The sequence below is a fragment of the Schistocerca gregaria genome, chromosome 2 (genome assembly GCF_023897955.1).
Source record: "Schistocerca gregaria isolate iqSchGreg1 chromosome 2, iqSchGreg1.2, whole genome shotgun sequence".
Taxonomy (NCBI): domain Eukaryota; kingdom Metazoa; phylum Arthropoda; class Insecta; order Orthoptera; family Acrididae; genus Schistocerca; species Schistocerca gregaria.
Genome location: NC_064921.1, coordinates 509,378,165 through 509,390,524, shown reverse-complemented (window position 1 = coordinate 509,390,524; position 12,360 = coordinate 509,378,165). Strand labels below are relative to the sequence as shown.

General features: G+C 41.5%; 1 protein-coding gene across 2 annotated transcripts in view; it reads right to left on the bottom strand.

Moving 5' to 3' along the window:
- Window positions 1–1,008: 1,008 nt before the first annotated feature.
- Window positions 1,009–12,360, bottom strand: part of LOC126329113 (uncharacterized) — a 30,087-nt gene continuing 18,735 nt past the window's right edge. For both annotated transcript variants that reach the window (XM_049996127.1, XM_049996126.1), the window contains exon 2: window positions 1,009–2,999. In XM_049996127.1, coding sequence (XP_049852084.1) covers window positions 1,179–2,996 — 1,818 coding nt within the window. In that variant the 5' untranslated portion in view covers window positions 2,997–2,999 and the 3' untranslated portion in view covers window positions 1,009–1,178. The remainder of the gene's footprint in view (window positions 3,000–12,360) is intronic.

Sequence of the window (12,360 nt, the reverse complement as noted above, 5' to 3'; positions counted from 1 at the left end):
AAAGAACTCTTCCACAGTCTTAGACAAGACCAGACTACTAAACAAAGGAGAAAAAGGGACAAAAGTTAATGTCCAACCTGGCAAAAGTGTTAGTGTTGACGACTTTACGGACATGGATGAAAAGAATGTAACCCCCAATTCTTCACTTTAAAGTGATCCAAGCCCTTGTACATCTAAACAAGAAAAACAGAAAAAGTCTTGGTTCATCATCAGAGGATGAAGATGCATACTCACTGCAGGACAGTGATGAAGACTTTATTTTGTCCTCTTCAGGTTCTTCAGATCAAGATGAAAATACTGGTATCTCCATAACATCTTTTCGATGTTATGTTTGCAAAGTTAAGTACCTTATTGACAATGATTTTGTCGGAACAGATTTAAAAAGAGTTCCTCAAACCAAAAAGTTCACAATGAATGAAGAAGAATCTTTTGTCTCAAGAAATGATGTCGTCCTAAAATTGTCCTCACTGGTTCTCAGTTCAAGTGCTTGTTTCAAAGACTTGCTATGTTTTGAGGATGATCTGTCTGATTTAACAGTTTATTAATAATACAGTACGAGGCTCATGGTAAACAGCTGTGTTCTCTTTGTTCACGTTAAGTTTGAATAGATTAGCCATGTGACACAAACATTTTTGTATATTTTGCTTACTTTTAAAATTAATTAACTATTATTTTTCGAAATAAATGTTTATCTGTTTATTTAATAACAGAAAAAATATATATTCATAGCTTTTATCAACCTCTCTTTGCTTTTAAACGAAAATGATAATTTTATAACACTTTCTATTCACCCCTATCTGCGGGGTGATTAGAAACACCATGCTTAAATTATTTTAAATTTATTGAAAGAAAATAATTTGATAATGATATCATAAGCTGATAAGAGCAATACAGACCTGAGTTTTGGGTACTATTTTTTTGTTTAAATTTGACAAACAGTAAGCAAATTTTTCAACCAAAGTTAAAATTTGTCACTATTCACCTCATTTTATGGTATTTGTTGAGTTGTTATCTTTACTTCAAAAATTATTTATTCTTTAAACTAAACACACTACATAAAAATAAAACTCTTACATGACAAACCAAACACATTACAAACACTTGTTTCTTTTTAAAAATATAAACCTTTAATCTTAAACAACTACTTTTCTTTTTACAAAACAAAATTCCAGACCTGATTAAAATTTGACAGTCTTCTTTTTTTTAACATCATTAAGTGAGGCCGACTTCGCGTTTTTATCATCTTCTAATGCCTCTAATGCCTTGTCAGTCAGTGTCTGCAACTTTATAATTTTTTCTTCTTTTTCTTTAATAAGATCTGGACAATCTTTCTTCAAGTGAGTAACATCTCCACAGATATGACACGCACCCCCTTTTGGATACAATCCCCTGGGATTATCTGGGCACTGCCGAGCAATATGTCCTTGCTCATTACATATAAAGCATTTAGCGTAACGAAATTCCTGTTCCCTAGTAACACGGCATTCAAAGTGCTTGTGCTCTGTTGATCCACATTTGAAACAAATACCCGTCCCTACAAGATCATCTGTATCTGCCTTTCCCAGATCTGGGCATTCTGATAGAACATGACCAGAATTCCTGCAATGAAAACAAACTTTCTTCTTCTCTCTTGCCAGTGCTTTCTCTGCCTTGCGCCTCTCCAACTTCATTGTTGCTTTAATTTCACTAGCTGGTATCCCATTTGCTATCATTTTCTTCTTCAGCTGTATTAAATTTTCTGCATCTTCTTTTTTCACAGGGAAGCCATCAAACTTAACTATTTTTATATCCTTACCATTCACGTGTAGTACTGTTGTGTGCAGATACTTCTTTTCAAATTCACCCTTCTTTATCTTTCTATCTTCCACAGAGAAGTTATGTTTTTTCATGAATTTCTTGTTATTTTCTTGCTGCCACAGTTTTTTTCTTTTCTTTTCTCTTCCTTCGTTTTGCACGTTCTCTGAAGTTACACTTGTATGACTTCCATTACCCCCCAATTGAAAATTTGGCTTGCCACCATTCAAACTGGCATCTACACCAACTACTGTGTTGCTTCCATTATCTTTACATTTCTTTTTCTTTCTATGCTTTTCACTTGGCACCACATCAGCATCTGCACCTGGGATAATTTCACTACCTTCTTCATGGAAATTCTGTTTGACAAAATTCAAGCAGCCACTTTCTTCAGTTTTATTTTTATTTTTAGAACGTTTATGTTTCTTTTTCAACTGATGATCACTTGCTTCTGATTCACCACTTTTCTCAAGGTTAACGTTCTCCTTTCCATTCAGACCACTTCCATATTTCCTGGCAGGCTGTTCATCTTGTATGCCAGATATACTATCATGACTCCTTTTTCGCTTCTTTCCTAACTTCTTTTTCATATTATTTTCCATGGTGAACTTTGGAGATATACCACTTTCTTCACACATTGCTTCTTCCGACATTTCATGTTTCTCTAACTCTATGTCGTTGACATTACCCTCTTCATCATTCGTTTCTTTCTTCATTTTTTTGGGCTTCTTTGCCTTTTCAACATTACTAGTATGTGGCAAATCACCATCAGGCATAGGCAACTCAATTCCTGTATACTGAGACTCATGAAATTCAGTGCTGTCCCTGTTCCTCATTTTTTTCTTTTTTTTCTGGTTGTCCCCTATGGTTTCAGGAAAATGTTCATTTGTAAATGTCTTATTATGCTTCCTCTTCTTATTCTTTTTTTCAAGCGTATTATACTCTTCACCAGATTTCACAGTTTTATCTGCACACTCACTATCTTCCAAATCAGCCCACTTAACCTCATTTTTGTTCCAAACATCTCTATCAAAGTCTGATGATTTCCAAATCTTTTGGAAAGATGTAGCAGAATCTCCAAGTGCCTTAGAAGACTGTAGCTTGTCTGTAAGTTGCTGTTTCATTACATTCCATGATGTTGCTGCCTCTGGTAATCGCTCATTTGAAGACTTTGATCCATGGGCCCTTGCAAAGCGCGTCATTGTCTGCAAAAAAGAAAAATAATTAGATTGCAGTACATTTATACATATTATGGAAAAAATGTACAGCCAAAATTACAACAGGGGTAAGACCAAAAGGATGCTCATTGTCCCTTTCAATGAAAAAACTTGTAGGATCAACAAAGGAGAAACATCTGGTGTTAAAGGGAACAAAATTCCTGTTCATTGCATAAGATTTGTGCAGATGACACTGCTTTAATATCTGAGAGTTAAAAACATATGCAGAATATACTTTCTAAAGTTTCAGCAATTATGAAAAAGTTTGAATTTAAAATTAATAGCGAAAAAGTCAAAATTGTGACAGTAACTTTGACATAAAAAAATTAGAAAATAAAACAGAAAATGCTGATAAATTTTGTTATTTAGGCACCTTAACTACAGAGGACAACAGATGCAGCACAGAAATCAGAAAAATAATTGGAACACGTAAATGTGATAATGAACAAAGACAATTACTAGTGACCACATCATTTAATTGTACTCCTATATGGCTTTGAAAGCTGAACACTGCGGATGACAGAAAGACTTTGAAGTGGTGGAGAATGAGATCAATGAACAGAGAAATCTCAGCAACTATCCAACAAGAAGAAAAACTAAACTTTATGAACATTTAGACATGGCAAGTTTTAAACAGACATACTGGGAGTAGACCCGAGGAGAGCCCAAGAAAGAAAATAGTCTAAGATCAACTGGAAGTAATGAAGTACCAAAATTATCACAAAGTGAAGTGGATAGCAAAGAATAAAGAAGACTGATTACAAAACAGGACATATCTTCAGATTATTATTATTATTGATTTTTCTCATAATTTATTTTCTTTAAACACACTACTTTTCGTTCGACTTGCTGTTTCTATATGACGTACACCTTTTCTTTCAACTATGTTTGTTAGATCTTTACCTCTTAAATTGGGTTATTATTCATCAGTCTTTCAATTATTGTTCAGTTATTAGGTGGTCGAGTTTTATACATATTATTTACTTATTTAATTGGTTACATTCAGGGTTAATATAAGTCTAATTTTACGATTTATCTTTTAACTACAAGTTTTTGAATGTTTATTCTAGCAGTATTTTTATATACTTAAATAGCTTATAATTAAGTGCAACACTGAAAATGTTAAGAAAATATTTTTAGATAATGATTATAAATACAGATATTGTTACAAATGGTAACGGAATGTAACCACTAATATAAAAAGTTAGCAGGTTTCATATTAGCTTTACATTTCCTTAATAGTTCAATAATATTATTAACAGTAATATGTATCCTTTTGGCTTCAATTAATATAACATAAGGGTAAAATATTTACCAACACTCTAGGTCGAAACCGACTGCAATAAGTCACTTCTTATTCAATGTAAGGTTGATTGATTACATCAATACTTTTTGAATGCAACTCACATGTCATATTTAACTACAACCCCTCATTCTGCTCACTGAAGAACTTATTTCATTCACAATATAACCTTCTAAAAGGGGTTGGATGAAGAATACTGTTTACACTGTTCAGATTATGTCTGATGTTTTTATAAAAATTACAACTGGTAGAATTAATGCAATTTTTGTTCCGACGTAAAGTCATGTGCCGGCACTCCAGTGGGAAACAACAGAGCGGAGAGGGCTGTGAAGACAACGTCAACCAATAGTACACTGACCAACCCCTCTCTGAGATGACAATGTACCAGCAGCAGCCTCTAGGCGAAGAGAACATAAATGCCTCTCCCGACTGGTAGTGGCCCAGCTCTACAGAAGCATCAAGACCAGCAACCTGGATAGAAGCATCTACTGTATTACTTCACTTGCACTGGAATCGTCATATTGAAGGACATTTGATTATATTGCATGTCGCCCATTGCTTGCAACACATCTATGTATTTCTCAAAATTAAATATTTCATTGATTCATTTCATAATAAAAGTCTTTAACATGATTTGCTTGAATTGTTGTCTAGCAATCTGAGAAGCAAGTTTCCTAGACACCCCATCTTTGACGACTAGGCAGGATATAACAATTTCTACATCAAAGATTAAAAAGGATGGTTCCAAGGACTATAACAGTTAATGTAATAATAAATCTAATAAAAATTCTTTTAGGTAATATTAGAATTGATTTCCTTGATTAATTATCAAGCTTTATGACTGGAAGTCAAATACTATTTATACCGGAAAAACGATTATCTACCTCATCAATAAATTGAGATCCATAAGAATAGTCAAACTACACCTACAAACTGTCAGGATCATGCAGCGGCTTCAAATCCAAAGTGATGTATTGGTGAGAACTGATTTAGTGAGTGTCACAAAGTAAACATTTTGTTACGAAGACTGTTCCAAAAAATTACACGGTGCCCATGAGATCCTGTGGCAATGAAAAATGTTGATCGATAAACTGCTTCAGTAGTACTAAAGGGTGCCTCTAAATATTTGTACACTTGAAGTAAAGTAAAATATAGTCCTAGCAGCCCGGTGAAGAATAGTCCTGAACGCTTGAATGCAGTTATATTCCGTAAGTCTGTGGTGTGTTCATGTTACTGTTATTACTGATACAAGAAGAATTACTGTATTAAGAAGTGGAATTTGTATAGGGTTAAAAGACCGAATTCCTACTGGTGGTCATAGTATGACTAATTCAATTGTTGGTGCTAGTTTTCTATTTAAGAATGCTCACATGCTCCACCCAAAAGTTTCCACACCCTCTGTCCTATCAGTTCCTCCCCATTCTCATCTACCACCCTGTTTATTTGCCGCTTTGTGACAATACATCCATCTGTCTTTCCCTGCTCCTCTCCTTTTTTGCTACATTTTCCCCCGCCATCCTCCCGACAACCTCCTGACGCTGCACCCGTTAGTATTCTAGTACCCGCACACTCCACCTCACAGTGTTCATCTCTCTCGCCACCCGTACACTAATATCCCTTCCCCTTCCCCACCCCCTCCAGATTGCTGCTTGTCATCCCACATGATAGTTGCATTCCAGCCCAAGATGTTGGAGTTGGTGGTTAAGTGTGCTTGGGGTGTGCTTGCTTGTGTGCATGCATGGTGTGTCTCTCTTGAAGTGAGTGCAAGCTAGCGTGCAGTGTATATGTGTAAGATTTAGTGCTACGCACATGTGAAAGATTCCATGCAACAACATCTCTGAAACAGCCTATGATCTATGTTTCTTCTTTGTTTTCCAGCTACATTATTTATTCTGTTGTTCGTTCACTCTGTTAAACGAATGTCATTTTGTGTTATGGGTTATTCCTAAAGTAATAAAATGAGTTTCGCTAACACGCAACAGCTGGTGACCCCGATGTGATCTTCGACAGTCACCGGGCATTCAATTCAAACAATGTTTGCACTCCGTAGTGTGCCAAGTCGCAAAAAGTACTGTCACATCAACCATGCTGCACACTCAACTGCGCCGCGCATCTTCCGCACTCCACGGCAGGTGCACCGCACATCTGTAGCCAGCTGATTCCTCAGTATTATTACGATGGTAGATCAAGTTCCTGCACCACTAGCAGACACACCTGCTGATGCCATTATAAACCGTGTCACAGTAAAACCACCGCCGTTCTGGCACAATATAGTTATGTTGTGGCAGCACTCAGTGAAGAAATGGCACTGGAGTTGCTGGATATTCTATCATCACCGCCGAGCGTGGACCGATATTTGGCGATTAAAAGCACCCTACTCATACGAGTTTTGCAGTCTGAGGCGAAAGGGCTGGAAAAAGTATTTCATATCGAAGAGCTTGGCGATTGCATGCCAAAGCAGCTGCTGTGCCAATTATGTACGTCAGTAAGCAACACAGTAAGTGGCGACATTCTGCGAAGCATTTGGCTATCACGCTTACCTACTGACCTGCAATAGATTCTAACTGTGTGCGTCAGTGATCTAGATACACTAATGCAAACTGCCGATGGAATATCTGAAATGTATCCATCTGTGTGCATTGCAACAGTCAGCCCACAATGGCAGATGGACAGCAAATTTGCTGCAGTACAAGCTCAGATCACTGAACTTTCCACACAAGTCGCCCCTCTGCAAACTCAGAACAACAGTTGCCGATCTCATCACTATCGCTCACCTGGGAAACTCAGTCGCTCACCTTCAGCTACGAAAGTATGTTGGTACCTCCACTGATTTGGGTATGTGGCATGAAAGTTTTTATGGTTTTCGGGCGCAAAACTGCTAAGCTCATTAGCGCCCTTTCTGTGGCTTAGGAAAGGTTAAAAAAAGCTAAATTGGAAATCAGCAGCAATGCGAGCGAAGGGAACCATGCGAACAGCAGGCTGAAGACGAGAGACTGAAGCCTTGGCCGCTATATCAGCTGCCTCGTTTCCACGGATACCAACGTGTCCTGGGATCCAGAGGAACGCCACAGAGATGCCGCCCAAGTGGAGCAAGTGGAGGCAGTTCTGAATCCGGTGGACCAGAGGGTGGACAGGGTAGAGAACTTGGAGACTAAGGAGAGAGCTGATCGAATCTGAGCATATAATATATTGTACCTGTTGATGGTGCCGTGTGTATTGGACAGCCTGGATTACAGCGTAAAGCTCCACAGTAAAAACCGAACACTGGTCGAGAAACCGAAATAAATTAGGGGTGTCGCCAACAATATAGGCACTCCCAACACCACATGATGTTTTTGAGCTGTCAGTGTAAATAAATGTGGCATCCTTCATTTGGGCGCATAGAGCAGCAAATGCCAGACAATAAATGAGAGAAGGGGTTCCGTACCATCCTTGGGAAGCTGACAAAGGTCAAAGAGCAGGCATGTCTGGGGGCAGAGCCAAGGCAGTGCTGTACCCCCTGTTGACAAGAAAGTTTTAGGAAAGTGGAAGGAAAGAGAATGTAGCAGTTGACAGAAGCAGACTCCCGGTGGTGGTAGAGATGAAGGGCGGCCTGCATACCCTAAACCTAAGGAGGCATCGAAAAAAAGGTCATGGGCCAGATTAGCAGGCATGGAAGACAGATGGCTAGCTAGCACGGCGACTCAGAAGTACAGCTCTCCGATTGGGCAGCGGAGGCTCAGCAGTCTCAGCATAAAGGCTTTCCACAGGGCTGGTGTAAAAAGCTCCAGACACTAAACACAGTCCACGGTGGTGGAGAGAGTCAAGACGCTAAAGAATAGACAGCTGAGCAGAGGAGTAAACTATGCTTCCATAGTCCAATTTCAAGCACACTAAGGCGCGATAGAGGTGGAGAAGGACCACTCAGTCCACTCCCCAGGAAGTACCATTCAGAACACGGAGGGTGTTGAGGGATCGCAGACAGTGAGTCAAAAGATAGGAAACATGGGAGGACCAGCACAGTTTTCTATCAAACATAAGACCCAATAAACTTCCTGGCAGATTAAAACTGTGTGCCGGACCGAGACTCGAATTCAATGACCTTTGCCTGTGGATCAAGCGCACACTCAGCTGCAGAGTGAAAATCTCATTCTATAACACCCAAAAATTTAGCGACATCCGCAAACGGAAGGTTGACAGGGCCTAAATGCAGGGAAGCTGGAAGAAACTCCGGGACGCCAGGGCAAATCCGAGGTGTGAGGTATTGAAAGTTCCGCGACTGTAGGAATAACTTCTGTAAAATGAGTGACCTGATCGTCAACACTAGGAAAGTGACGGTCATTGACTGTCGCTAGAGACGAAAAAAGTGTCCAATCGGCTTGGGCAAACTTCCAGTGGCTCGAGTGCATAGATGGCAGTTGTGGCTGCAATCAAGGACACACAGAAAATGGTCACTCGTGTGTATCAGCAAGAGCAAACCATTCAAAGCACCGAGCTAGCTGAACAGTACCAACTGAAAGGTCCAAATGAGAGAAATTTTGTCAAGGAGGCAGACAAAAATGTAGGATCCCCAGTGTTGAGGCAAAAAAGATTCGCTTGGTGGAAGACATCCATCAATAAGGAGCCTCGCGGATAAGAACGCGGAGATTCCCAAAGCGGGTGGTGGGCACTGAAGTCCCCAACCAGCAAAAAGGGGGGTGGGAGCTGACCAAGGAGATGAAGGAGATCAGCTCTTGCCATTGGTGTGGATGATGGAATGTATACAGCACAAAGAGAGAAGGTGTATCCAGAAAGGGAAAGACGGACAGCAACAGCTTGGAAGGAACTGTTTAAGGGGATTGGATGATAATGGAAAGTATCATGGAGAAGAATCATAAGTCCCCCATGTGCTGGAGTGCCATTAACAGAGGGGAGATCAAACTGGACTGACTGAAAGTGAGGGAAAACAAAGCAATCGTGGGGACACAGCTTTGTTTCCTGAAGACAGAAGATGACCGGTAAGTAAGATCGTAAGATGATCAACAATTCATCCCGATTGGCTCTAATGCTGTGGATATTCCAATGGATAATTGACATAGGGTGGACAAAAAGGGAAGAATCTTACCACGGTTGCTCTTAACTCAACGACTGCTGAGAGCCAGTGGCCGACAGCATGGAACAGCATTCAGCCAAAGGCAGAAGATCCTGATCCACAGGTTTTCAGGAGCAGCTCCTGCCACGAGCGATTGGCCAGTTGATAGGCCGCCAGCAGTGCGTCTTGGCGACACAGAAGACGGCCGAGGGCAGTTACTGCCAGGTGGTGCTGTAGATGAGACACGCCATGGCGGAGAAGGAGAGGAACTGGGTTCCTTATGAGCCTTCTTGGAAACAGACGTTGAGCAGGTGATAGTGGGGAGGTTGAACAGGTGATCTTTGCGCTAGCCGATCTGACGACCGTTGCACTAAAGGTGAGATCACAAGTCTGCGTGTCTGCCTCCCTAGTAGGCTGAGGAGATGCAAGGACAGCACTATATTTACCTGGTGGAGGCACAGTGGGCTTTCGACTGGAGTATAACTTATGACCAGCAAATGTAGACACCTTTTCCTTCACTCTGATTTCCTGAATAAGCCATTCATCTTTGAAAATGGGGCAATCTCAAGAGGAAGCAGTGTGATCACCCATACAGTTGAGCAATGAGGGAATTGGGGTGGACAAGCACCCTCATGGGCATCCTTGCCACACGTAACGCATTTGGCCGGATTGGAACACAACTGGCTGGTGTGATTGAATCGCTGACACCAGCAGCAAACGTGTAGGCTTGGGGATGTAAGGGCGAACTGAAATTACCTCATAGCCCATTTTTTATGTTCGGTGGAAATTAAACACTGTCAAATGTCAAGAAGATAGTATGGGTTGGAACCAAGTCCTCGTCAGCCCTTTTCATGACTCGAACAGCTGTTATGCCCTGGTCAGACAGGTAGTTTTGAATTTCCTCGTCGGACAATGCGTCGAGGGTGTGTGTATAAAGCACCCCGTGTGATGAATTTAAAGTGTGGCGCACTTCCACCCGGACAGAGAAGGTGTGTAGCAGTGAAGTTTGCGGCAATTTTTGTGCCTGGAGGGCACTGACTATTTATGACAACAAGGTGCCATTTCGAAATCGGGAACAAGACTTTACAGGACCTACAATTGTGTCAACAGCTTTCTGAATAATGAAAGGGTTCACTGTGGAGAAGTCTTGATCTTCGTCCGACCGAGAAACAACAAGGAACTGTGGCAATGATGGAAGAATTGTCCGTGGCTGAGACTCATTTAACTTTTGCTTGTGAGCAGACATTGTAGATGATGAGAAAACCATTGCGAAAGTATCCCCCATGATTACCAGTGTCTCCGATGGCATGCTCCTTCCTTGTTGGCGCCCGCTCTGAGGACACTCCCACCTTAGGTGATTGTTCACACCTCCCGAGAAACCGACAGGGGGACCAATCGGCACGTTCAGGAGGTATCAGCTCAGGTAATCGCTCCTCCCTGGGTCTGGCCATTACCAGGGGGTATGTACAGTCCTACCTGTCCACCCATAGCGGGGAATTACGCATTACCTCGTCACCGGCTATGTGTGGGAATGCGTGGGTCGGCTTTCAGACACGCACAGGGAGGAAAAAGAAGAGAATGGGAGGAACAAAGAAAAGGAAAGAAGAAAGGTCTCAAATGCCGCAGCGGAGAAGAGGGTAAAGAGAAGAGGCATGGAAAAGAGAAGGACAAAGGGAGGACAGAGACTTTCAGCATAGAAAGCGAAGAAGAGAGACTGTCTAACAATTACAAGCATCCGTCTCCGGACGTAGGCACAAAACATACTCCCAGAGGGGGAGAAGGGTAAGGGAAGAGACAGAGGTGAGAGGGGCGGAGGGGGGAGGATGGGGGATGGGGAAGGATGTGGAAAAGGAAGGTATGCAACCTGGAAAGGAAAGAGGGCCACACTAGCTCGGGGTTCTGTGCTTGCCACGCACGTATCCACAAAGGAATTGTGGAAACCCGGGGGGGAAGGCATGAAAGTGTAGCCCACCTTGTGAGCAGGGAAATGCAACAGGAGCTCAGTGATGATGGCCACTGACACTCCGAATGGCAGCCATCAATTATCACAAACCACAGTACGAAATTACAGTTCCTAGTACCAACATTCGTATGCGTGATGGTTACCACCTCTTTACAGCCAATGGTTCTACAATAGCTATATATTGTTGTATCACATTATTGTTAAAACTTAAGTCTACGACGCATGCTTGAGTGGCAGTTTGTCGTGGCAGACGTCACTCATCCTATTCTGGGGGCAGATTTTCTATCTTTTATGGACTTGGGCCTGACCTCTGGCATCAACGCCTACAGGAACTTTTACTAACTTAGCTAGCAGAGGACTACTGGAAATCCTCCGTTTATCGAACTTTTGAAACAGTTTCCAAAGATCACATGTCAAGTTCCCATGCTAGCTCCCGTGCAGCACTCCACAATACACTACATTTTGACCACACCTGGACCACCTGTTCATGCTCGACCACGTCGTTTAACACTACAGAAATTGAAAGTGGTTGAACAGGAATTCGCATCCATGCTCGCACACAGGATCTATCGTGTATCGTGTGATACTGAAAAAGAACAATGGGTGGCATCCTTGTGAAGACTATTAACAGCTACAGGCAAGAACAATTCCAGTCCGGTACCCTATACCACACATCGAGGATTTCACATCCAATGTCTATGGTAAGAGCATATTATCTATGCTGTACCTCGTCAGAGCTTTTTACCAGAGACCTGCCCGCTGGTACCAGACGATGTTCCTAAGACAGCTGTACGCACACCTTTCAGTTGTTCAAGTTCACTCGCATGACTTCGGGCTATGTAATGCTGCTCAGACATTGCAAAGATTTACGGACAAGGTCACATGTGATTTGGATTATTGCTATGCATACATAGACAATGTTTTGCGGGTTAGCAAAACTCTTTTTATTACTTTAGGAATAACCCGTAACACTCTCTTCTACTGAAGAAGGATGCGGCTGAAAGCTTGATGTATAGGGTGACAATTATTGGAG